Source organism: Pongo abelii, chromosome 5 (assembly GCF_028885655.2).
Source record: "Pongo abelii isolate AG06213 chromosome 5, NHGRI_mPonAbe1-v2.0_pri, whole genome shotgun sequence".
Taxonomy (NCBI): domain Eukaryota; kingdom Metazoa; phylum Chordata; class Mammalia; order Primates; family Hominidae; genus Pongo; species Pongo abelii.
This window is the reverse complement of record NC_071990.2, coordinates 41,291,941-41,316,729: the sequence shown is the minus strand read 5'-3', so window position 1 is coordinate 41,316,729 and position 24,789 is coordinate 41,291,941. Positions and strand designations below refer to the sequence as shown.

The 24,789-nt window shown below is 47.5% G+C and overlaps 2 protein-coding genes across 3 annotated transcripts; both read right to left on the bottom strand.

Moving 5' to 3' along the window:
* Position 1: 1 nt before the first annotated feature.
* Positions 2 to 11,340, bottom strand: APOBEC2 (apolipoprotein B mRNA editing enzyme catalytic subunit 2). The gene is given in 3 exon segments (NM_001131936.1): positions 2 to 792; positions 3,003 to 3,567; positions 11,141 to 11,340. Coding segments are annotated over 2 exon segments (675 nt in total). The 5' UTR covers positions 11,272 to 11,340; the 3' UTR covers positions 2 to 792; positions 3,003 to 3,023.
* An 8,922-nt stretch (positions 11,341 to 20,262) lies between these two features.
* On the bottom strand, positions 20,263 to 22,135 carry TSPO2 (translocator protein 2). Of its 2 annotated transcripts, none has more exons than XM_002816860.5 (4): positions 21,817 to 22,135; positions 21,437 to 21,629; positions 20,903 to 21,044; positions 20,263 to 20,661 (listed from the first exon to the last, which is right to left on the bottom strand). In XM_002816860.5, exons 2-4 carry the CDS (start codon positions 21,607 to 21,609, stop codon positions 20,464 to 20,466), a joined length of 513 nt encoding a protein of 170 aa, XP_002816906.2. In that variant the 5' UTR covers positions 21,610 to 21,629; positions 21,817 to 22,135; the 3' UTR covers positions 20,263 to 20,463. The 2 variants fall into 2 exon arrangements, with proteins under 2 accessions (XP_002816906.2, XP_009240117.2); XM_009241842.3 differs by having other exon boundaries at positions 21,787 to 21,877.
* Between the last annotated feature and the right edge of the window lie 2,654 nt (positions 22,136 to 24,789).

Genomic DNA, 24,789 nt, shown 5'->3' with positions numbered 1-24,789 from the left:
TGCCATTACCATCAAATACCATGTATTGAATACTTTTAAATGATTGTATATCTGAACATTAAACTACTATTTTTCACCCGCTCCTCTTTAATAAAGAAGCTAGTTGCTTATTAACTGGCATTTGGGATGTGGCTACCTTAGATTTCTCATGCTTTTTGTTCCATCTTCTGCCCTATTACTTGCCTTCAGAGAAGGGAAAGGCCCTCATTTGATTTTCGTAAGAAGTCTGTATGGGAGAGTTATTCTGCATTGTCTAGGCAAGTCCTGGTTTAACCATGGTTTGGTTCATAGCCTGGAGTGTCCCTGTGTCTGGGACTAGCTCACTTGTCTGTGGCAACTTCCAGAAGTTCAAGTTTCTTAAACATCTGGCCACGGGAAAAACACACCACTTCTTTTATTAATGTTGCTGTTTTTCTTTTTTAAAAAAAATACCCAACTTAACATAAAATGCATATTTCAGAAATCTAAACCTTGGGTCTGAGGCTGTTTGTGTTAAGCAGCCCCCTTGGGTGAGCAATTAGGACCTTCAGTCCCATAGTTGACTGGAGCCCATGTATGGTTGCATTTCTCTCTTTGCAGGTCACTTTCGTCCTTCCCAAGAGCAGCATTAGAGAGACAGGCACAGCCTAAATAAACTACAGCGTGAGAAGTATATTTCAAGTCCTCTAAGGGCCTTGTCCAGTATGATTGGTTGGTGTCAAATGTTGTCCAGCTCCAAATGGTATTAGGAAGACAGGCATGTCCCAGATGGCTGTACATGTCATTGCTGTCTCTTGGTGGCAGCAGGAAGACCTTGGTAAAACAAAGAAAATGTGTTACTGAGAGCCCTGCTGGCCCCCAACAATGACTAGTTTCTTTTTGAACTAAGGTTTCTGTGTGCACTTCCCAACAAGTCCCTGGATTTCTCCTCCATAGTTTCCTTTCCAGGATTGGGTAAATGTACCAGGATTGACTAAATCAGAAGCCAGTCTTTTGTTCATGTTTTGATGTGGTTTACACAGAAAAAGCCCCAGAAGAGATCTGGTTTAACTCTGGTCTTTTGACTAAATATAGGATTAAATACTATTTTGTCATTTTTTTAAAAAAAACAAAAGATGAAATAAGAAGTATGTAAAATAAGACACTTTATTTAACAAATGCTCATTTCTCAAGATTATTTTAATTAAGCAGGGTTGTTCTTTTGGGCTTTTAGATTACAGCTCTTATCTCATGCCAGTTTTGTTTTTTTTAACTTGGTATATCTTAACCTTTTCCTTCACAAACATGAGCAATTCAAATAGAAGACAGGGGAAGGGAAGCATGTTAATGGGTCCAGATAATACAGTTATATTTGAAATCACTGAAGAAAAAAAAAAAAAAAAGCCGTAAGGACTTGCTAATTAGGCACCTGGGCCCTTGACTCTGAAAGATGTTTGAAAGGAAAGTATACTGGGGTTAAATTTTAAGCTGCCAGTTAGTCTGTAGGATCTATGTTGGGTTTATAATTACAGTGATAGTACATACACTAACAAAATCTTCAAGAGATTTTAAAAGTTAAATTTTATATTCTCAGAGGGCAACCTCAGAAATCTGTTTTGACTACTGTTCACCACTATCAAGTGTCTTATTTTATATGAGCAGAGTACCACACAGTATACCCTATCATAGGCTCACTGACTTCAGTGACTGGGTCCTGCTTTTTAAAAGAAATGGCTGAAAGTTGTATCTTCATGGGTTGGCAAATGCTCAGCTTGAGAATGATCAGGTGCCCATGTGCATGTCTAATAGAAAACACCTGCCAACATCAAGCTCTGAAACATTGATATTTCCTAAGCGTGTCTATGAAGCAACATCTTCTCTTAAGGGTGTTAGGAGTGAGAAAGACCAGAAGTAAATTATCTTCATGGAAGCTTGTTGTTCTCATGTTTTAGTAATATGTGAGTTGTTGCAGGATTAAAGTTGGGTAAGAGTGTCGTGAGTACCCCTCCTCTATTACTGGAAGATTTTGATCAGTAACTGGGGCCTTGCAAAGGGGGCTTAGTCATAGCATTTCTGTAGGCGCAAACTCGATTAGACTAAATGCAAAAAAGATAGTAAAGGATCCTTTAGCCCTCTTTCCTGAGGGTAATTGGCCTGTTTCTGTTAGAGTTTAATTTACCCTCAGCAAGAGGCCAAATTGGCCTTAATTGTGTCCTAATTATTTGCTTAAATAGCTAATCTTTCTCCTATCACCTCTTGATATCTGTAAGAGGTTACTTCTGAGCTGCTGCCTGATTTACACATGTCTTTTTAACTCTTTAAATATTCCTGCATGGACTAGCTTGTTGCTATATTATCCCCATTCCTGCATTTGACATCCTTCATGAATTCTACTGAGGTCTTCTCAACATAAGGAAAATGTTCCCGTATTATATTTTCACACAGCAATTATTGGTCTCCTTCAAAGTGTAAGCCATTTGTTTGAAAACATGAAAGCAGGTCTGGCTTAAAAAAAGTTAAATACCAGTCCATTTGGGGAATTTAAAAATTACCATAAGTGAAAAAATTGGCCCTGAAGGACTAAAAAACATTCATTAGAGAAAAATGGAATGGTAAGATTGCCAGTGGATATGGGAGCAGGGCATCTAGAAGGTGTCTAGAATTAGTAATCCCTGACATGTACACAGGGGCATACTCAGGATTTCAGTGTCTTCTCTGCTGTGGTTCAGTAGCAGGTGCTTGCACCATCTAAATCTTACCGAAGAAGGTCATCTTGCCTCATGAAAGTTTTAGGATTCCTGTCAACCTTGAGTATTCTAAGTTAGGGGAAAGTCACTTTGATACAAAAGTGTGGGAGGGAAAAGTTCAGAGAGGGATTCAGAGGAAAGAGGCATGTTCTAAACTATTTTTGCAACCAGTCAAAAGCAGAGAAATGAAACCCTTCCAAAGGAAAATCAGTCATATCACACATTCTACCTGACCTCACACCTTCTACTGGAGTTAACATGATAACGTTATGGTGCCATGGCACCAGGAAAACTCACGTGAGGCAAAGCCCAGTTGCCCTACTTCAGGATGTCTGCCAACTTCTCCTCATAGTATAGGAAGTTCTCCTGAATGTCCTCCCAGGGCTGAAAGGCCTTGGATTCACCCTCTTCTTGCTCCACAAAATTCTGCCAGACGTATTCGAAGTCCTGGGGCTTCATGATGCGCAGTTTACAGCCAGCCTCCTTCAGCTTCTTCAGAGCATCCTGGATCTCCGGCTCCTCCCACATGAAGAGTCGACCCACCAGAATGAGCAGACGCAGGTTCTTGGTCTTGCTAAGGGTTTTGATAATGCGGTCAGCACACGCTGCACAGGGGCTGGAGGACACATACCAGGTGACATTGTATCGCAGGGCTGGGTCGAAGGCTGGCAGGATGGTGTTGAAGAAAGCTTCCTCTGCATGGGCAGCCGCATGCTCATCCTCTAGGTATCCCCGAGATGCCTGCACTTGGCCCCCCTTGCCCTGTGCTTCAACCACATAGCAGAGGAAGGTCTTGTTCCTCCCGGAACTGTACTCCACATTCCGGAACTGGAATTTAAAGAAGTTGGCAGGCAGCCGTTCTCTGTAGGTCAAGGAGACAAAAGGACAGGAAAGAATGATGAGTTCTTGTTTCTAGAACCAGCCTAGAGTAGGTAGCTCTTCCAGATCAGTATTTCAGAAATGCATTCACTCTTAATATAAATAGGTCTTGTCTGTGGTAACATCAGTGACAAAAAAAAAAAAAGCATTAAAAAATTCAGAAGGGTTTATCTGAAGGAGAGGAGAATTTGGATTGAGGTGTGCATTTTGGTCACTCTACTGGGACATTGTCTCCACCATCACTCTTCCAGCACAACATACCCCTACGTTTCTAAATCATTGAATCTTTAACTTGCCTATACTTTAGAATCACCTAGAAGACTGAGAATGTCAATGCCTGGGCATCATGCCAGACCAATTAAATCAGAACATGTGGAGAGGTGGTCCAAGCATCAGTATTTTTAAAAAGCTCTCTGGATGATTCCAATAAGTGGCCAGGTAAGTAGCAAGCATATAAAATTTCTCATGACAGAACAAAACAAAGATTTTGCAGAGCATTTTATGCTTTCTTTTCTCTCCCTTGTAACTCATGTAAATTGCATCTTGGCATGAAATGGCCTAAAACTTGCAATAACATGCTCTCCTTCTCAAGTGACTACTTCTCAAGTCTGTTTACTTTCAGGTAAAGGGATTGTCACATGGTAAGTGTCCAAGAATTTTAATCTGTGAGGACAGACTACTCAAGGGTATCTTGGGATAATTAAGCCTGTATTTAGTATTGAATCACCTCCAAATCTTAAAGGACTTGGTCTCTGCCCTCCAGATGCTTATAATTTAGCAACTAGATTGCAGCTGGACAGAGAAGATGTAAATAAAACAGCTGAGAACATTATAAGACTGCTAAAATTGGATAGGTACAGTAGAGGAAGTATTATGAAGGTTCTCGAAAGTTTAGCCTTGATTGGGGAGGCAGTAGAGAATTGTTACAGGTTCTTGAGAAGGAAAACAATAAAAGTGATGTCCATGCAAGATTACGGTCATGGCAATATGCAGATAGTGTGAAGCTGAGGAAAAGCCTCAAATTGAACAAGTCTAGTAGGTGTCTTAGGACACTAGACTTGGTGATGAATTATATGGGTGCCTTTGAGGAGGAGATGGATGGTTAGGAAATGAAAGCAGGAAAAGTCCAGGAATTTTGAAAATTTTGGTAATAACAAGGAGAAGAAAAAAGAGAGGGGCCAGAGAAGATATCAGAGTTGAAGATTGTTTTTACTTTTATGTGTATGTGTGTGTTTTTCTAAAATAGGCAAGATTTGTTCAAGTTTGAAGTCCAAAGAAAATGAAGTTTTAATAGGAGAGATGAAAAATGTCAAGAGAGGAGGAGATGAGTACCAGCTAGAAAGATTCAATGTTTTCCTTTTTAAAAATGTAATCTCTCTGGCTGCCCCAAGAGATACCTATGGCACCATTAATTCTACTATTGCCTGTCTCCACCTCTTCTCTTTCCCCAAAGAAGTCAACGGACTCCCTGGGCTGCAGGGGAATCCCTGGTATCCCAGGGCCTTGGCTGCCTAGGGATGAGCAGCAGATGCCAAAGATATGAGTAAACTTGACTTATTTCCCTGAAGAATTCCCTCACCCCCACCCATCACCAAAATGTATCCACCCAAGTTTCCATGTCCCTTGCTGTCAGGTTCATTTTCCACTGTGGAGATGGATGTGTTTGAGAACCCAGCCCCAGGATTCCTTCAGGTACTATACTTAGCTCTCTAAGCCCCTCTGTCCCTAGTTGGAAGTGTTTATTGTTTACTTAACATTTTAGGAGAATGGATCGCCTGATGTTTCCCTGCTCGTCTTCTCAGTCCCTGTTAGGTGTTCACTTATAGTGAGTGCTCCCTAAAGGTACTCACCCCACCAGACCACTCCTCAACTTTACCAGTTGCCAAATGGTCCCTTCACTTCCTGGAGTGGCTTTTTGCTTTGGAGAAGCACAGAGCTTACCTTTCCTGCCCAAACTTGCTCTTCAAGGCCTTTTGCCCCCCTCCCCAAGTCTAATCCAGGGCCACCTATATGATGGATTATCAGGTGGAACCCTGGCAAATATTCATGGCTACTCAAATAGCTTGGAAGCTTAAACAGTAGCTGCCGTGTGGTCCCTCTTTTCCTTCTGGAGCTCCCTATAGCTCAGCTGGAAGTATGAATTTAGGCCAGTGTGAATTTGGCCCAGCATGCAATTGCAAATTGGCTTTGGTGGTTGTGAGGTGACTGTTTCTTTCTGCCCTTCTTAAGCTCTGACATTTTCCCCTCCTCCTCTTCCCTAGGCAAGAGGAGAAGACCCAAAGAAACCTGAAACCCAAGGGAGAGGAAGAAAGGTCATCTCTCTATAAATACCGGTTTCCAACCCCTCTGGCCAGCAGCCCTAGAATCTACTCTGTCCCTCAGCAGGGCCTTCTGGACTAGATGCCTCAGGAAAAGAAGTGATTTCAAGGAGCAAAGGAAAGGCAGGGAAGGTTTGGTTCCTAGTCGTTCCCTTGGGCTTGCTCAGAGACTAAACTTGCTTGATTTGTGAGTGGGTTTCTTGGTCTTCTAGAAGGAGCAAAAAGGTCAGATGAGATTCTTTAGGCCTCTCACAGACCGAAATAGCTAGGTCCTGGGGGGAAACGAGGAGAACAGAGGTAGTAGAGGTCTGGAATTTCTCCAGGGAGCTAGACAACATGGCCATCTTGGGCAATTTTGTAGACTCACAGAATAAATTAACACTATTATGCCCACTAGTGGAAGGAAGGAAATAATGACACCTAACTTGTTAAATCATCACCAGCAGTTTTTTTTAAGTAGCATGATAGGCCTAAGTATCATATTTAACTATAGCCCTTTACATTTAACCCAGAAAATATTTTACTGGTAAAGGGGTGTGTGTGTGTGTCTGTGTGTGGTGGTGGTGGGGTGGTGGTGGTGTGTGGTGGTCAGGAGAGAGATGCTGGTAGTAGATTTCTTTCCCTGATCCAGTCACTTCCTCATGCATAGAAACCTACAGCCTGATTTCTATTCCCTCTCCCCAGCCTCTGATAGCACCTTGTTAAGCACCATTTCCTCATACTTTCTGCAAACAAGGCCAGTCACCCTTCATCTGCTTAGACCCAGGCTACTGGGCATTTCAATTCACTTGGGAGGAAACAGAGAGTCCAAATATCTAGAAAAAAAATTGGGAAGATAATCTGCTTGATGGAGGGAGAAGGGATGTGGGTAAATGTAATATATTTTTCTCAGGTTCACGTTCAAAACGTTTGAATTTTCTAAGCATAAATCTATACTGTGAAAGGAAGCAACCCAGAGGGCAGTTGAAGCTGGACTGAGATTAAATATTTGCTCCAGAATAATCCATGAGTGGAAAAATCTACTCATAGGTAATCATGTGTTGACTTGTTTCAGCTTTCCCTCACTAGACCTTTTGATGACTGGCGTGAAAGAGGGAGGATTGCTGGTTTCATTGGCCTTCTGCTTTCAGACCACTTTTCAGATACCAAGGAGTGGGCATAATCAGAAAGAGTAGTAAGAGCAGGAGCAGAGGGTTCTAGCAGCCTGACTCCCTAGAGCTGAGAAGGGAACTCCAGATTGTGGGACTGGATGGGATTTTGCCCAAGGGAAGCCCTGAACTTGCCTGTTTTCCCTGGTAGGCATGGTCTTCACACCTGAGCTTTGACCTGCCCCCAACCCTCTGTGGAAGGCAGGTTGGCCAGAGTCAGTGGGCCGCCTTCTCTTCTTGATGACACACCACCCAGTGTGCTCCAGAGGCCAGGGTGAGGATAAAGGGCTGTGGCTGGTGTTAACTGGTGTCGAAGTCCCCTCACTCCTTATCTCACCCTTCTCCTCTGGACACTGCCTCTCTGTGTTCCTTACATGGCTAGAGTAAACTACTGGTAGCTAAAGAAGTGGTTGGAAGAAGAATCACTGTGTGTGTCGTTTATCTTTGTTCCATAATAATCCCTGGGATAGGAGGTTCTGCTTTCTGTAAAAACATACACAACATAACTAGAGACAAAGCCAAGCTCACATCAAGGGTGCTGCCAGGCAAAAAAGCCACAGTCACTTCTCACTGGGTTGGAAAGCTGGGGAGACAACCAGCTCTCGTGCCCCAGAGCTCCGCTAAAACGTGCTGTGTCCAGAAGCTGGCATGAGCCAGGGAAATTCTTACCTAAGCCTAGTGCTGCTGGATCGTCATACACCCTGAGCTGCTGTCCTCAAGAAACCCTCCCCCAGTTCATTCCCTATCTTGTCTGACAGAGATCCTAAGAACCACCCAAAAGGTTTTTATTCATTAGGTCATTCATTTATTCAACAAATACATATTGAGTACCTATCAGGAGCTAGGTGCTAAGGATAAAGCAGTGAAAAAGACAAAGTGCTGTCCTCATAGAGGTTAAATACTAACAGGGGAAACAGGCAGTAAATGAACAACTCTTATTCAGTAAATATAAAAAGAATCCTCTCTGGTTTTTTGGATGCAGTGTGATGATTTGGAGTCAGACAGTCCTGGGGTTCACATCCTACTCCATCAACAAGCTTTGGCCGTATGACTTAATCCCTCTGAGGTTTAGTTTCCTCACCTGAAAGAGTGAGTAATCCAACTTCTAAGGTTTTGGACAACAGTAGACACTCAAAGCTAGTCTGGGCACAGTGGCCCACGCCTGTAGTCCCAGCACTTTGGGAGGCTGAGGCATGAGGATTGCTTGAAGCCAGGAGTTTGAGAGCAGCCTGGGCAACACAGTCAGAACCCATCTCTATAAAAATACAAAGATTAGCTGGGCGTGGTGGCATGCACCTGTAGTCTTAGCTACTCAGGAGGCTGAGGCAGGAGGATCACCTGAGCCCGGGAGGTTGCGACAACAGTGAGCTGTGATTGCACCTGCACCACTGCACTCCAACCTGGGCAACAGAGCAAGAAGCAAGACCCCATCTCCAAAAAAGAAAAAGGAAATTGATGTATGATACATATGATGCCTTCTCCAGGCCTCAAATTGTATCCTTCAGAGCTCCGTCTTAAGCATTACCAAACCTGATCCCTTTCCCACTGCTCTTCCTCTCACTTTCAGAGGTTTCTGGTTTTCAATGGTGTGCTGATAAGTGTAACACTCAGCTCTCTGATAGAAGGAAGAATCCCCGATTTCTAAAGTTTGCTGATTTCCATAAGGTAAGTACTCCCATTACAGAGATTTCAAGCTCCTGAGGTGATATCACTGAATGCAGAGTTGGGAAGAGACTTGTGAACCAACAGGAGCTGGCTTCAGCACTCTACGGCAGGCTTAGGCCCTTTTCCAGAACATTCTACCATGTTATTTTGTTAATGTGCTCAGTTCCGCTTTCTATCCTGAATGCCCTATTCAACCAGAATCGCTATGAGCTGGGCATCTCTCCTTCCTACCAGCTACCCTCCTCATGTCGGACTGTTTCCGGAAAAGCCACCTGCTCTTCTGCTAGTTTTTGGCCCAAATATAAGGAGCACTAAAGATCTTCCCTATAGGAGACCAGGCTAGAAAAGGAGCTGCTTTGCTGACCCCCTTGACTCCAGGAGGAAGTCCTGGGGGGAATGCATCTCAAGAGGGAAAGAGAGGAAAGCTATTCCCTCACCCTCTCCCTGTACAGACCCAACTGCACCTCTGGGCTATTTTAAGCCATCTGTTTACCCAGAGGGGCCCAGGAGACAGCTCTTTACAGCTGTTACTTGTGGCCAGGAAACACTCAGGGCACTGCCTCCCACCTGAACTGTTCACAGAATGCTCAGAACGTTGCCCCTTCTGTGCCTCTTTTTCTGAGCCTTGGGTCCTCACTACCTCCCAGATGGAGATAACGTGGAGCTCTGGGAAACCTAGGATCCAGAATGAATAAGAGACCAGTAGAAAGGATACTTTGCTGGGAGTAAGAAGATGTGCCACCTACCAGTTCTGTGGTTTTGGACATACCATTCAATCTCTCTGAGTCTCGGTTTCCCCCTCTGTAAAGTGGCAATAATATATCTCCCTCTCCTACCTTTGTGCTGAGTGTTGAATGGTCTCATGTTCATGAAACTATGTTGTGATTATAAAGCCCTGGACAAATGTAAGTTGTATCAGTGGACTTAACCCTTCAGGATCCATTACTCTGGGACCCCCAAAGCAAGTTCAGCTGAACAAACATAGTCTAATTCTGTTCTTGACCTACCCTGCCTCTGTGTTGGAATGCCACACAGAGTGTAGTGTGCACACGCGTGTGTGTATGACTAAGGATAGCGTATACCAGATGCTGAGGTGTTAGAAAAAGGCTCTCCTTCCATAAGAAAGCCACTGGAATTGAGGACTCTCCCGGCCAGGCTGCCTTAGGCTTTCCCTGTGTCTATATTAATCTGTGCCCAGCTGCTCCCTTAATCCTAGGATGAGGGCGAGATTAGTTGGGTAGGCATGGGCAAATGGAAATTCAGGGGCTACTCTTGCCTCAGGAAATAGGGTGCATTTTCCCTTAGGTTCTCTTGGAAATCAGAAAACATCTGAGCTGGAAGGGACCTTACTACTATAGATCTTCATGTTATAAGTGCAAAAACTGTGGCTGACGGGAAAATCACTTGTCAAGCTTGAAATATCAAGTCCAAATTGCCACTCAGGGCTTCCTTTCCCCCTTGAAAGCATCATGCCTCCTTTCTTCCTGAAATTTCTCTTAGTCTCGCACCCACCCTGCCTGTGGGCATTCCTGGAGACCCCATGAAGGAAACGTTTGGTTCAGGGAGGAAATATGGCCTCATAGATTCTCTTTTTATTCTTTGCTCAGGATTTAGAAGGGTCTTCCACTACAGGAATAGAAAGGGAAGAGGAAGAAGACTACTTAGTTTTATTCCTGGAGATGGCATAATCTGGATAAGACAGAGGTACCCTGCACACAGCCCCCTCCTTGCAGTCTGTAGACCCTTTTCATTGGGTCCCAGTTCCTCCAGGCAATGCCTGAGCATGCTAGAACAGCTCCTGTGTCCATAAGCTCCTGGGCTGCGTTATCTGCATGTAATTTCTCTGTTTCTCTGTGGGACAGCCCCTGAGGAGACTCAAAAGATTTAATAAGAAAAAAGCTGCTTCTGAGTCTTGGGAAAGGATGGATCTATTTTTCCTGTCTTGGGAGCATCTACTCCAGGAAGAAGCTCTAAAGAAAGGGCTAGAGGCCTATGGCTAGCGGAGAGACCCACTCAGGAACAGAGAAGTTGAGGGGAAGGGGTGCTTTGACCGGAGCCACATATAGATGTGCCAGTTTCATCTTCTGTCCTCACCAAACTCCCTGGGACTAAGCTTCTACCCAGAGAGGCAGGTGGCTGTCCCAATACCAGGAGGCCTGAAGGGTGGTTTTATTCCCTGGGCTCTTGCCTCCAAGGAGCTCCTCCTACCTCTCCCTGATTAGACAGCCCAAGGTGTCACCCTGAGAAGCCATGAGAATTTGCCGCTGGGTCCCCTACCACCCCTGCCGGGCCCACTGGTGCACTCTCACTGCTGCAGGGTTGTAGCTGGCCCTGACACCTAATGTAACCATCCTGAATTTCCACAGCCTACCCCAAGCCTGCACTCTTCTAGGGAGCAGAACCCTGGCCCACATCTGAGGCTTACCCTGTGACAATCTCAAAGGGCGGCAGCTCAATCAGCTCTTTCAGCTTCTCAGGGTCATCCAGGTTCTCCAGATCCTCCCCATTCTGGGAGGCAGCCTCAGTGGCCGCAGCAGCCTCTTCCTTCTGGGCCATGGAGGGTCTGTGGCTCAGGAGTCACTGAGAGAGAGGAGAGGCAGGCAGATCTGGGCCAGGCCCTGGCAGCAGAGTCCCAAGCAGCTGTCAGCAGCTAAATCTGGCTGGGGATGACGGGAAAAGGACCCAGCAGGCTTCGTGCTTTCCCCACTTAGCCACAGGCTTTATAGCCAAGGCCTCCTGCCCCTCCTCCAGGCTCTCTCTATCTTTTTATAATTGAGTGACGGCGGGTGCTGGGGTGGGGGAATGGAAAATCTGGCCATTAGTGTCCCCTATTTATCAGTAGGCAAAGACAGGAACCTGGCAGGTGGGTATGGCTTGGCCTGCTCTCCTCTCCCTCTCCCTCTCAGCTCACCTTATGTTCTCCCCTTTGTTTCCCACCCAAATTCCCTAGCTCCACTGGGGGAGAGTGTGGAAGTGGCCCCAAGGCAGGCATCTTGAGATTTAGGAGGGTGGCCTTCTGAGATTTAAGCAGGAGGAGATGTGTGTTGAAAGGGGATGACTGCAAAAAGACCCAGGCCATTTGCTTTGGGGGAATGTGGGTTCAGGAAAGGAGGGGTCCAGGAAGAGGTGGGATCAAAACTGACAATTTGGGGAGTAAGTGTGTGAGTTGTGACTCAAAAGCGGTGGGTGCTGATTTGCCTGTTACGAAGCCATAATGTAATGTCAAATCGATCAGGAGCCTCCCTGAGTAACAATAGCTGCCATTTACTTAGCTCAGAGATTTCGAAATAGGCCAGGCAGTGGGTTTAGGGGTTTCAATGAAATCAGATGTATGCTTGCCACAGCCGTGGGAGGCGTTGTGTATTATCCCAAGTTACAGGTAAACTCAGACTCACAGAAGTGTGCAGAGCCGGGATTAAAATGCAGGCCTTTGTACTTCAGGCCAAATATTCAACCTCCGTGCTATGTGCTTTCACAGTCAGTCTTTTATTCTTCTTAACAAATATTTATTGAGCATCTACTCTATGCTAGGTGCTGTTTCAGGTACTGGGAATATGGCAAAAGAACAAAGCAAATGAAAATCCCTGCTGTGACGATTTGTGGAGCTTGAGGGACTGAACAACAAATAACGTAAGTAAAATACATGGTCTATTTGGTGTTGATAAGTGCCAAGGAGAAAAGACAGGAAATGGAAACAGGAAGTGCTAAGAGGTGGGGTTACATCCTTATAGGATGGCCAGGGTGAAGGACTTTGAAAAGGAGACAGTTGAAGAAGATGTGAAGGAGGCAAGGGAACTAATCATTTGGTTATCTAAGAGGAAAGCGTTCCAAGGAAGGGAACAATGTGAGCAAAGGCTCTGAGAAGGGAGCATTCCTGGGGTGTTTGAGGAACTAGTGAGGACATACATCTGGGTGACTGGAGAGTTCTAAGAGATTAAGCCAGAGAGATAACAAGGGTAAAAGGGGCTGGGGCCTTATGGGCTGTCATAAGTACCTTGCTTTTTCTCAGAGTGAGGTGGGAAGCCATTGTCTCTGAACAGATGAGACAGGTGGTCTGAGCACTTGGGAAGAGCAGAGGCAGGGGACCAGTGAGAAGCCTGCTGAGGCCAGAGAGAGATGATGGCGGCCCCTAGAAAAGACCCTGAGCCAGAATAGCAGCAGAGGATGGCTGGATGATTTTTGCAGCTCGCATGATGGGTACTTAGCAGGGGCAAAAGTCTTTGTGTTTGGAGCAGTGCAAACACTCTAGGCCATTCTCAGGGAAGCAGAAGGAAGGGGTCAGGGTCACTTGTAGGTTGAAAATGAGGAACCTAAGAACACTGGGGAACGGATCTGAAAACAGCTCCAAATGGGTTTGGCTGGTGGGGATGAGAGGGTAGGGCACCCTTTGGAGGGTCTGACTAGAGAAGAGGAGTCAAGATGGCTTGGAAGATTTAGGGCTCCCTCCTCCAGAGAGTCTGAGCGGCAGAGTGCTCTGTTAGTGTGATGCCCAGCATTTTGGTTTGCCAGTCATGGTTTCTTCCTGTTGTCCAGACATAATTACTAATTAGCACCCCTTTACTCCCAAAGGTGTCCTGCTGTGGACAATAAATTATATGGTCCCCTACCTTTTGGATTTACTACTAAAAGGATTATTATTATAATTTTTTTTTTGAGATGGAGTCTCACTCTGTCGCCAGACTGGAGTGCAGGGGCATGATCTTGGCTCACTGCAACCTCCGCCTCCTGAGTTCAACCGATTCTCCTGCCTCAGCCTCCAAAGTAGCTGGGACTACTGGCACGTGCCACCATGCCTGGCTAATTTTTGTAATTTTAGTAGAGACAGGGTTTCACCGTGTTGGCCAGGATGGTCTCCATCTCCTGACCTCGTGGTCCGCCTGCCTCGGCCTCCCAAAGTGCTGGGTGGCATGAGCCACCGCGCCCGGCCACTGAAAGCATTTTTATCCGGTTCTTATTTTTTCAAACATTTTTCCGGGGGAATAAAGCACAGAGTAGAGATAATAGTGCCTGTGTCCACAATAAAAAGACAGTGGCAGCTGATAAACTGCAAAGAATGTTGTTATCACACAAACATACCACATTTAAATGTAAAGAGTTTACTTCATTTTCTTGTTCAGTCAACATTTATCAGAGGTTCTTATGTTCCACGTGCTGTGGTAAATACCAAGAGTACAGAGATAAATAAGGTGCTGCCTCACCGGGGGCTCCCAGCTTTTATCATATTTGGGGCATTAATCAAGCATTCAAGCATGCATTATCTCATTTGGTCCTTAAACCAGTCTCACATGGATGTGAATTATGGGCCTCATTTTGCAAGTTAGGGACTTGTGGCTGAGAAAGGTGAAGTGATTTGTATAAGATCACATGGGCTTTGAGTTCAGGTCTTCAGAGCCCAAGTTCAAGTTCAGCGTATTCCCAGGGCTGCGCACAGCTACCTTTGATGAAACATCTCTGAAGCATTATAAATGTGCATCCCTCTCACACTTCCCAGGCCCAGCTATGGTGATATGCCTGGATCAACAGAGGAAGCGTAAAATGTCTTGGGGAGGAAAGCAAGGAGGATGGATCCTTCCAGTTCACTGTTCCCCTGCAAGAAAGACTTCCTCCCTGAGGACAGGGCCTTCTATTTTGGCTGTCATGTATAACCCTGGATTAGGAGGCAAAAAATATTCTATGTTCATATCCCCGTCTTAGCCCCTGATTCACTGTGTGATCTTGGACAAATCACTTGACATCTCTGAGCCTCCGTTTTCCCGTCTGTGACACAGGCTGTGCTATTAATTTCTATTTCCAAATGGTCAAAGGGCAGAAAATAGGGCACAGAGTGGGCTTGTGAAGACCACAGGTGAACAGCATGGTGAGAATTTCCTGCCTCTCCCAACAACTCAGAGTGAATGGTGCGCAGGTGGTCTCAGGCTGGTCCTTAAGAGTTGACCCCTTTCTTCTATCTTACTTATAGACAGTTTTCCCTTTGACCTTTGGGAGAGGGCCCTGGGTCTGCCCCCAGACTGATGACTGACAGCTTCCTTTTTCACTGCTCCTTTGAGCCTTCCCCGTCTCCCAGCCTGCCATCCCTGGAGGCCGTCTGATCTGCTCTGGCTATTTATGGCACCTCCTGGGGGCCTGAATTCCTGGCTGGTCTCTGGCTCTTCTTTCCAAGTCAGACCAGTTTACTCTGCTCATCCCAGAGTGCAGCAACTAATCTGGGGGATCAGATGCCAGGAGCTTGACTCCTCTCCCTACAGCTGCCTCTATACTCGTCAGGGCTGGCACACCCCACACCCAATGTTAACCCTGTTGGGTAAGGTTCTATTAGTAGTCCCCCTCCTGCACAGGAGGATACTAGGCAGTAAGGTATTTCATTCAAGGTCACACATGGAGTCAGTGGGGTGCTGGGATGTGAACCCATATCTGTCAGCTCCCAAGTTCCATGCTTCTCCTACTGTGTCATATTCCCTGGAATTTAGTAACAAGGAGAGCTGACATTAACACAGTCCTTGCTGCTGGCCTGACATTGCTCTAAAATATTATGTAGGTTAACTCATTTATTCCTCACAAGGATGTTTGGGGTAGGTACTATTATTATCCTAATTTTTCTGGTGAGGAAATTGAGACCAGAGAGGTTAAGTGACTTGCCCAAGGTGATGCAGCTAGAGAGGGCAGAGCCATGTGCTTCCAGAGTCATGTTTTACCTCCTTCACCATTCAGTCTCAACTGCTGCCAGCACCCATAAGGCCCAGCTCTGGGAGAAGGGAAGGACAGAGACCAGTGGGAGTTGAAGAGGCTGAGAAGGAGTTCTTGCAGGAAGAACAGACTCTAGGAAGTAATTGGTACGTGAGGGTTGTGTGTGTGTGTATCTGTGTGTTGGGGGTACAGGTAAAGAGACACCAGACAGCTAGTATCTGGGGATGGAAACCAAAATTGGAATCCTCCCAGCCTGTCTCTGCAGGCCCTTGCCCCCTTCTGTTGGGATGGCAGTGGCTGAAAGGAGCTGGGTTAGGCCTGGGATACGCTGCAGCATGCCTCTCCCTGTCCTGTTTCCCACGGTCATTTCAGAAAACATTCAGAGATTCTAGGAGGTGGCTGAGAAGGAGAGGACAGGGTCAGGCATGGTTGTTCCTTGGATCTTGGCTGGATGTGGAGCTGCCCTCATTGGGAAGGGAGCAAAGAGGCCAGGAGCGGGGCTGGTGGAAAATAGAAGCCTCACCAAAGGAAGGTTTAAATTCTCACTCCCTGAAAGAGGATACCTCAGGGGTGCATTGATGGAGTCGGTGCTTTATGTGCAGGGACAGCTGGGACCCCAACAGTACGTTGCCCCAGAGACGCAGCCCAGGCGTGCCTGCCCCTCTGGTCACTACTGAGACAAGGTACACAAACAACAGGCCTCAGGCACCAGACACCCCTCTGGAGGGCAGGAGGCTGCTTCCTCTAGCAACTGCTCTGTTGATATAAACGCGAGGTGTCCAGGGCTTTTAGCAGCCTTGGCCAGTGAAGAGGGGAGAGGGCCAAGGGTCTCCCAGAGTCTGAGGCTGGGATTGGAGAAGGCACCAGAATCACAGGGCAGGACAGAGTTTACAGTCTTCTGTACAGGACACAATGCTTGCTTTGCCATGTGGGACACACCACCCTGGGTAAAATGGTGACTCCTGGGACTTTAGTCTTGGTCACCATGGTTTCCATTCCAGTGGCTACTCCTGGCACCTCCCGGCTCCCACGGCTGGCACTTTCAGTCTTTGAAGAAAGTGATCTGATAAGGATCATGTACATTAAGGTGACTAATAGTATTCCTCTTTGAAGGGTTGTTTGCAAGGCCAAAGAACCTACTGGGAAGAGGTGACAAACTACAATCAACTTGAGAGGGGAATTTCAGCCCTTAAAATGAGAAATGTGTTGGAGTAGGTGTAAGTGGGCACTAGGGGGATTTTCTGGTGCTTCTCTTAGTGGATAATCCCTGTGTGGGCTGGGCGACCTTGGAAAGGGACAAATGAGGCCCTGATGAACATGATCAAGGCCCTGGTGTGACCAGGGATGGCTTCCCCTGGCTTCCATACCAGAAGAAGAGCCTAAATGTATGGAGTGTCCTCGACATTTGGGGGTGGGGGGAGAAGGAGTCTGGGAGGCAGGTAAATGTTTTGTTGGGCTCTACTTGAGGATACAAGAGGAAGGTCGAGATCTGAGGGAGTTCTCAGCAAAGTTGGGCTTTGGACTGAATACCCTGTAAGCTGCTAATGAGAATCAGCAGTAAAATCCTTAAAAGGATTGTGTGCTTGTTTTCTGGAACTACAAGAAATGGGACCTCTGGGAAGACTCTGAAACTGGGCTTGGGGTACAGGGGAACCCCAAGAGACAGAGCAGATAGTGGCCATTCACAAAAGAAAAGAGATTTTGGAGCCCTGGCCCAGGACTGACAACATTCAGGGGCCTCCAGGCATCTCCTACGCAGCAGCTCTACCTGCCTGTAGGTAGGAGGGGCCAGAGATGTGCAGAATAAATACATCCTGCACTCTGCCCTGTTCCTAGCCCAGCTGACCAACCTTTGTCCACTGGACATACATCTACCAGTCTGCCATCTCACCTAGCCTCCCTGTGTTTCCATTCTGCAGAAATTGGCAAAGTGAGGAAGAGTGAAGGTTTAGAAGAGGAAAGGATGAACTAGGATACAATAGAATGAGATATGCCACCTCCTGGGTCTGCTATTTTACCCAGTGCCTCTCCAGCTGCTGGATGGGAGATCTGCAGAGCCTTATGATCTTGTCTGTCTCCGACTCACCAAATCAGAGGCAAATGGAAAAATACTGCCTCAGAACAAAAATGTGCACATAATTTGAATGGTGGAAGCTTGGGATACACTTGCAAAGAGAAGAGGCAGCTCCAAGTCTATTTAGGCACAGCTCTTAAGTAACAAGCGAGGAGGGCCAAAGGCAGGTGTCCACTAGGCTGGGCTCTGAACTGGGAAGTGGGGTAAGGGGAAAGACAAGAGTCCCAGGGAGGTTGGAGACTGTGCGATTAGAGGCTCCCCTCACCCAGGAACCAAGGAGCTGGGGCAGAGGAGGATTTTAAGGACAACTTTGGAGTCAGAGGATAAGAGTTTGGAGTTGGGATTCTGCCCTTTCATGCTGAGTTTCTGCACATGGCCAAAAATCTCTTTAGCTTGGCTCATGCTGTATCAGGCAGTCATGCCAGCTCAGGGCTTGGGACACTGCCCAAATTAAGCTTTCTTCTAGGGCTAAGTCCTAAGCTAGAGGCGTGGGTTAGTGGCTCCAGCTTGCCTTGGGGAGGTCAAAGTAATACCCTAGGCATCATACATCTTCTTGGAGGTTCCACCTAACTTCTAGAATTAGCTGGTAATGAATAAAATTGGTAGCAAATATTACAATGCATATATTATTATGAGATGATCATAATAATGGAAGATAACGTCTGGGGTGCCCACTTGCCAAGATCACACAATGGTAGTAGAGCTGGGTAAGAACCCATATATTGTGGGTTCCAAGCCTATCCTCTGTGCATCAGTATTTGTAGCTAAAAGTTGCACCAGGTTACCAGTTAATAGATAACAGAGTCAGTATCCAACCCCAGGTTGGTCTGACTCCATGGCCAGAACTGCAAATCACCATACCCTATTGCTCTCGCTCCCCAAGATGATCTGATTTCATGGGTCTGGAGTCCCAACAAGTGTCTCAGGAGGTCTCTGGGGCACACTTTGAGAAGCAATGCCCTGCAGCAGTGCGTCTCAGTTTGGCTGCACATTAGAACCAGGAGTTTCCAAAGTGATTAAAGCCTTTCCATTCTTTTTTCAGTTGTTCCAGAGTAGGGGTGGGGGTAGGGGTGGCAGCAGGGTGCTGGTCAGCATTTGTTTTTAAAGTATGACAATGTGTTCATTTATTTATTCAATTAATCAACAAATAAAAACGTACAAGCACCTACTCTGTGCTCTGCTCTGCCCTGGGTCTGGAGATACAAAGGTGGGTGGGACACTGTGTGTGTCCTCCTGGGGTGCCTGTGACCTGACCCACGGGGCTTAGCATGCCCTTGGTGGAGGAGGGGAGGCTGCAGACTCCCTCTCTTGGGTGAGCTCTGGAAAGACCCACTCCCCTTCTCAAATTATGCCGCCTTGCTGGCTTCTCACCTGAGAGCACACAGTTTGTTTCAGCTCTAAAACTCAGCTCACAAAACCTCAGATTGTCAAGGCTAAATGGGCCCTGATAAATGATCTGTGCCCAAAGCACTCAAACTAGCTAGCAGCTGACAGAAGTGCTCAGGAGGTTTTAAATCTAAAGATGCCAGGAGCCTACCTGCAACGTTCTCATTTATGGGTTATGAGTGGGGTCCGAGGAATACGCATTTTTTTAAAAAGCTCCAAACAGCTGTGGTACAGCTTTGGCTGCACCTGAGGAGGTCTTGGGAAGTGTTAAAAACATTGATGCCCAGGCCTCCTCCCTGCAGAGGCTGATGAGGATTTTTAAACACTTCTGGTGATCCCATCATGCAGCAGGTGGAGACCCCCTACTGCAAGGTGTCTGGGCCTTCCAGCTGACCTTGTTAAAGATTTGAGGAGGCTTACTCAGGGGCGGTCACTCCTTGCCACCATCAGGGCTTTGAAACAAGGACAGAAGAAAATCAGAGAAGGGAGGAGACAAAAATTAAAAAGCCACTAAGAAGGTTTAGAAAAAGAGAAGCAAGACAGAAGGCTAAACAAGAAGCTCCTATGAATTCACTTGTCAGCACCCTGAGGCTTAGTCTCTTTTTTTCAATCGTCTTTGCCTTATTCTAATAGTAATTAATTGATGTAAAATAAGGAAAGCATAGGAATGTATGAAAGCAAAAAAGGTCTATAATCTTATTTATCAGAGATGCATAACATATATATCATACAACCATAGTATATGTTATAAATAGATATTGCATCATAATCTGGTATATAAATTAATGTATAATATATACTATATAACCTTAACATGTATAATTAGTATCCCCCTTTTTTTTTTTGAGATAGAGTCTCACTCTGTCACCCAGGCTGGAGTGCAGTGGCATGATCTCAGCCCACTGCAACCTCCACTTCCCTGGGTTCAAGTGATTCTCCTGCCTCAGCTTCCCGAGTAGCTGGGACTACAGGTGCGCACCACTGCACCCAGCTAATTTTTGTATTTTTGGAGACAGGGTTTCACCATGTTGGCCAGGCTGGTCTCGAACTCCTGACCTCATGATCCACCCGCCTCGGCCTCCCAAAGTGCTGGGATTACAGGTGTGAGCCACCATGCCTGGCCCCCAGTACCCTTTTTTTAAGGTGTATTTTTCTGTTTTGGCTTTTTTGTCACTTTTTAAAAGCCTTTTGTTTTTCAGGTAATTAAACATCTGAGTGCTAAATCTTTATGCCAGGTAGGGAGGCATGTGAGTGGAGGCGAGCTGGTGTGCCCGCCCCTTCCCCATGGGCCTTCACACATTCATTCACACGCACACACTCACACAGAGGTCCAGAAGCTTCTATCCCACTCTGCCGCCCTAGGCATCATATTATGCATTCAAATACATACTTCACATCATACCTTCAGATTTACTAATAGGATTTTATTATTTAAGTGTAAAATCAGTTTCCCCCCTCTTTCCCATTTCTCTGATTTCTAAGGAAAAACGGCACCAGGGGACCCAGGAGGGTGGTCCCACTGGGGTGAACCCTAACTCCACAGCCCTGCTTGCAGACTCTTCCTCCCCATCCTGGCCGTCCCTCCTCTCCCGTGCCCTAGGGCCTCAGTCACTCTTCTCCGTGGGCTGAGGCTGGTGCACTGGATAAAGGCTGTCCCTCCACAGGTGGTAGGTGAGGGCTGAAGTCACAGTGAGCCAGGCTAGGTAGGGCAGCAGTAGCAGGGCAGCCAGTTTGTTGATGGGATGCCAGATCAGTGCTGTGCTCACCACCAGCCCAAACAGCAGCAGCAGGTGCAGCAGGGCCTGGGCATAGAGGCTGGGGGTCAGCTGGTTGCCCGAGAACCAGCACCTCCACCTTTCTACAGTACCCAGCCCAGCAACGAGCTCAGTCCCTGGGGCTCTGTGCACACCATGGGAGTACAGAGAAGTCTGCCCACCCATTACCTGCCTGCACTCAATTGCTCTGCTGAATTATGTGCTTCTGGAGCCAGGTGGTTTCACCCTCTTGCACATTACTTCTGCTACTGAGCACTGTGTGCCTTACCAGACCAGGGTTGTGGACTGTGAAAAAGACAACCAGGACAGTCCAGCTGATGGTGAGCTGAACAGCATAGAGGCCAAGAGGCAGGGCCAGGGGCCACCCCAAGCCCCCTCCCAGATCGTTCCACACCAGGTAGGAGGCGTAGCTGTGGAGAGATGGTGGCAAAAACATTTAATGGGAGGAGGTTCCATGGCAAATGGAGGAGGCTGTCTGGCATAAGGACTCTTGGATACCCTTGTGGGCTGAAATGGGGGCAAATGGGCCTAGGCATCATGTACAGGCCAGGGAGGGAGTTAGTGGGAGGAGCTGGGCACAGTGAGGTGGGGGAGGGGCTGGGGAGACTTAGAGAGGGTGGAAGAAGGGCTAACTGGAACCCCAGGCAGGCATAGAGGGTTTCTTACTTTCTGGAGGACCCACCATAAGAGTCAAGACAAAGTGTCTGCCTTTGGAGGACAATATATGGGAGTAATTCAGATATAGAGGACTTGTTCCCACCCCATTGGGTACCAGGGCCATGTGTGAGAAACAGGTACTCACCCCACAACAGAGTAGATGGCTGTCTGTACAAGCAATAAGACTTTGTAGAATGGGCACCAGGACAGCATCCTCGGGCCCTCACACCAACCAGACATGTGATCACGAGTGAACAGCCAGACCAGGATGGGCCCCAGGTGGGGCAGGAGCACAAAGATGGCCCCTTGAAGCCGCATTCACCTTGAGGAAGCAAAATCTGGGGAGGCAGAGAACATGCTAGTGATGAGCCTTCCCCTGCGGCTCCTCGTCTGTCTCTGCCTCCTAACCTGACTCATTTCCTGGCCTGAGCCCCTCAGAGGAGGTCTACTCACAGAGGTCCTTCCTCTCTCCCTGGCCCAGCTCCAGTCCTGTACCTCTGAGCTCTCTCCAACCCCAGGCCCCACCTTGCCCATCTCCTGGCTTCCATGGACTTCTTTTCTCCACAGCACTCCTCTGGCACTTGGAGGACACTGCCCAGCACTGGTAACTGCTTCTGAGTGAATAGGCCTTCCTCCAAGTGCTTCTGAGTCCTGGAGATCAGGTCCCGGGTGATCAGCTTTTCTGCCTCCCACAGTGGGCAGCGCTTAGCCAGGCATGTAGCTGGCCCTCACCGAGAACTGTTCTACCTAAGCTGATCTACCAACCTGGAAAGATCACAATCTGAAGGCAGGAGCCAGAGATTCCTGGGGACTCTTTTCTAGTCACGAATGCGGCAGCCCATCTGTCCCAGGCTTATCTCACCATATCAGACTGGCACACTCATGGGGCCCACCCAGGCTGATATCCTGCCCAAATTCAAACTTGGCCTGTTGACACTGTGGATTCCTTTTTCTGAACCTTTAGCTCTCTTCTACACCTGGAGCCATGGGGGATGAGCTTCCTGCTCCACCTTTCCATTTCCAGAGTGTCAGGATGTAAGCACAAGCGTCCAGGTTTCTTGTGGCCTGTCTTTTCAAGGAAACGACTGCCTGGTCTTTGATTAAAAAGCTGCCAAGGTGGCATGTTGCTTTGCGTGTCATTTGCATGTGGGACAGTGTACAGACCCTCCTCCAGCCAAGGCCCCACCAAGGCCCCACCAATATCATTCTTCTCATTTGTTCATGATATTTCAGCCTCCCCCCATGATTAACCAGATTTGAAGGAGAGAAAACAATCTGATTATTTTCAGTGTTCTGGACTGACTTATCTAATCCATCCTTTTTTTTTTTCTTTTGATACCGAGTTTCACTCTTGCTGTCCAGGCTGGAGTGCAGTGGTGCAATCTAGGCTCAATGCAACCTCTGCCTCCCAAGTTCAAGTGATTCTCCTGTCTCAGCCTCCCTAGTAGCTGGGATTACAGGCGTGCACCACCATGCCTGGCTAATTTTGTATTTTTAGTAGAGATGGGGTTTTGCCATGTTGGTCAGGCTGGTCTTGAACTCCTGACCTCAGGTGATCCACCTGCCTTGGCCTCCCAAAGTGCTGGGATTACAGGCCTGAGCCACTGCGCCCGGCCCTAATCCATCCTTTTCTGTCAAGGGTCAGGGACACTGGTCCTGGAGGTTCTGGGACAGAGCTGAGCAGCATGCCCACCTGTGCATATTTCTACTTGTCTTTCTGTGCTCCTCATTGTCAATTTGCTCATCTTCTGCCTTCCTGTTTTTCTACATTTCTGTCCAGTGGTGGAGGCCCCCTCCCTGCCCCTCCCTGCCCCTCCCTGCCCCCATCCTGTTTTCTCCTGACACCTGCCTCTCCCAGTGCCTCCTGGTTCCTAGGCCTGTGCTCCCCTTATCTCTGGCAGCACACCTCCCAGGCAGGGGGCCTGATGACATACGATGTGTGGAAGGCAGAGGAGGGTGGGGCTGGGAGGAGGGTGGGGCTGGGAGGATGGTGGAATGGTGCTCCCAGCTGATCTGCCTTTCTCAGATGAGAAGGGTGGTGACACTGGCTGGGAAGTCCAAGTTGCTGTTTCATGGCCCCAAAGAGTTCCTCTCAGGAGGAGTCCCCCTGGTCTGCCAGACCCTCCTTGGTGCCTGGCCTCTGGAGGCTACCCCTTGATGGAATGTTTGAGGGCTTGTGGTGATGGTTTGACACTGGCCCTCCTGTGACAGCTCAGCCCCCAGTTATAATGCTGTTGATGCCTGTGGTCTCTGCATCCCATGAACCAGCTCTGTGGCCATGGGAGTGAGTGGTAGGAGCCTTCAAATTTCTCCAGGGCCTCCTTATAATTGGGATTGTCCCCAAGAGTGGCAAGCACCAGCTTGGGAAGTGAGTTCATAATCCATGAACACAGCCCCTGGATATAGCCTCCTGGTTGGCATGACCTTCCTGGCTTAGAACCCTAGCTTGACAGATCTTTCACAAACCCCTAGGACTTTATGACTCAGAGAAGAAGGCAGCTGACAAGTGGAGGTGGGTGGGGAGTCAAGGAGGAGTGACTTAGCGCTTCCTGGCAGAAAGTCCTACCTCCCAGCCGCCCTAAAGAGGGGTAGGGGAGAGTGTCCCTGTCTGTTGGCAAAGTCCAGCCTCCTGTGTGACTCAGACAGAGCTTTGTTCAACAAACACCCCTACCCCACTCCCTTCTTTCCCTATCAAAGTTCTGAGCACCCCTTCCTGGCTTGTCTTTAGGCATGAGGTCTGCTTCCCAGGTTGCCCGCTCTCTAGCCATTCATTTGCTACATCTCTGCACTTTGGGGTACTGGGCTCCCCTGGGAGGTTTATTCTGCCCTCTCACCTCCACCAGGGAAGGAAGCAAAGGGGAGGGCGTTGCAGTCAGAGACAAGAGGCTAGAGAATTATTAACTGAGCCAAAAGCAAAGGAAGTTACTTATTTTCTGTGGGAGATGATAACTAGGGGCCTGGGGGGCATTCACCATGCCTCCTCAACTGCAGGAGGCCAGACCCTGGTGATAACGGTTACCATCTATTTACCACCCACTCTGTGGTGGGCATTTGACATTTATTAGCTCAATAATGACAATTATTGTCTCACACAAGGTAGATATTCTTATCTGCATTTGACAGACAAGGGAATTGAGGCTCAGAGGAGTTAAGTAGCTTGCTCAATATTACATAGCCAACGTGTGGCTCACCTGGGCTCAGTGTTGGCCACTTGGATCCAAAATGCATCCTCTTCCCTCTCAACTGCTTCACTCATTCATTCAAGACATCTTTATTGAACACCTTCTATCTATCAGGCTGTACCAGGAGCTGAGGAGACAGCAGAAAACATGGGAAAAGTTCCTCTCCACAAGGAGTTTTCATTCCTGTGGTGCCACCGCTCCTAGGCAGAGTTTCTAAGAACTCGGAATGGCAAATGGCCCCAAAGTTCAGCTGTCTCCCAAGCGGCAGTGTCTCTGCCAACTTTGGGTGGGGGAAGTAGAAAGCACCTTGTGTAAG

Coding starts and splice junctions, on each gene's coding strand:
- TSPO2 (XM_002816860.5), bottom strand. CDS start 21,609: ATGCGGCTTCAAGGGGCCATCTTTGTGCTCCTGCCCCACCTGGGGCCC. Junction 21,045..21,436: donor GCCATCTACTCTGTTGTGGG/GTGAGTACCTGT, acceptor ATCTCTCCACAG/CTACGCCTCCTACCTGGTGT. Junction 20,662..20,902: donor CAGTCCACAACCCTGGTCTG/GTAAGGCACACA, acceptor CTCTATGCCCAG/GCCCTGCTGCACCTGCTGCT.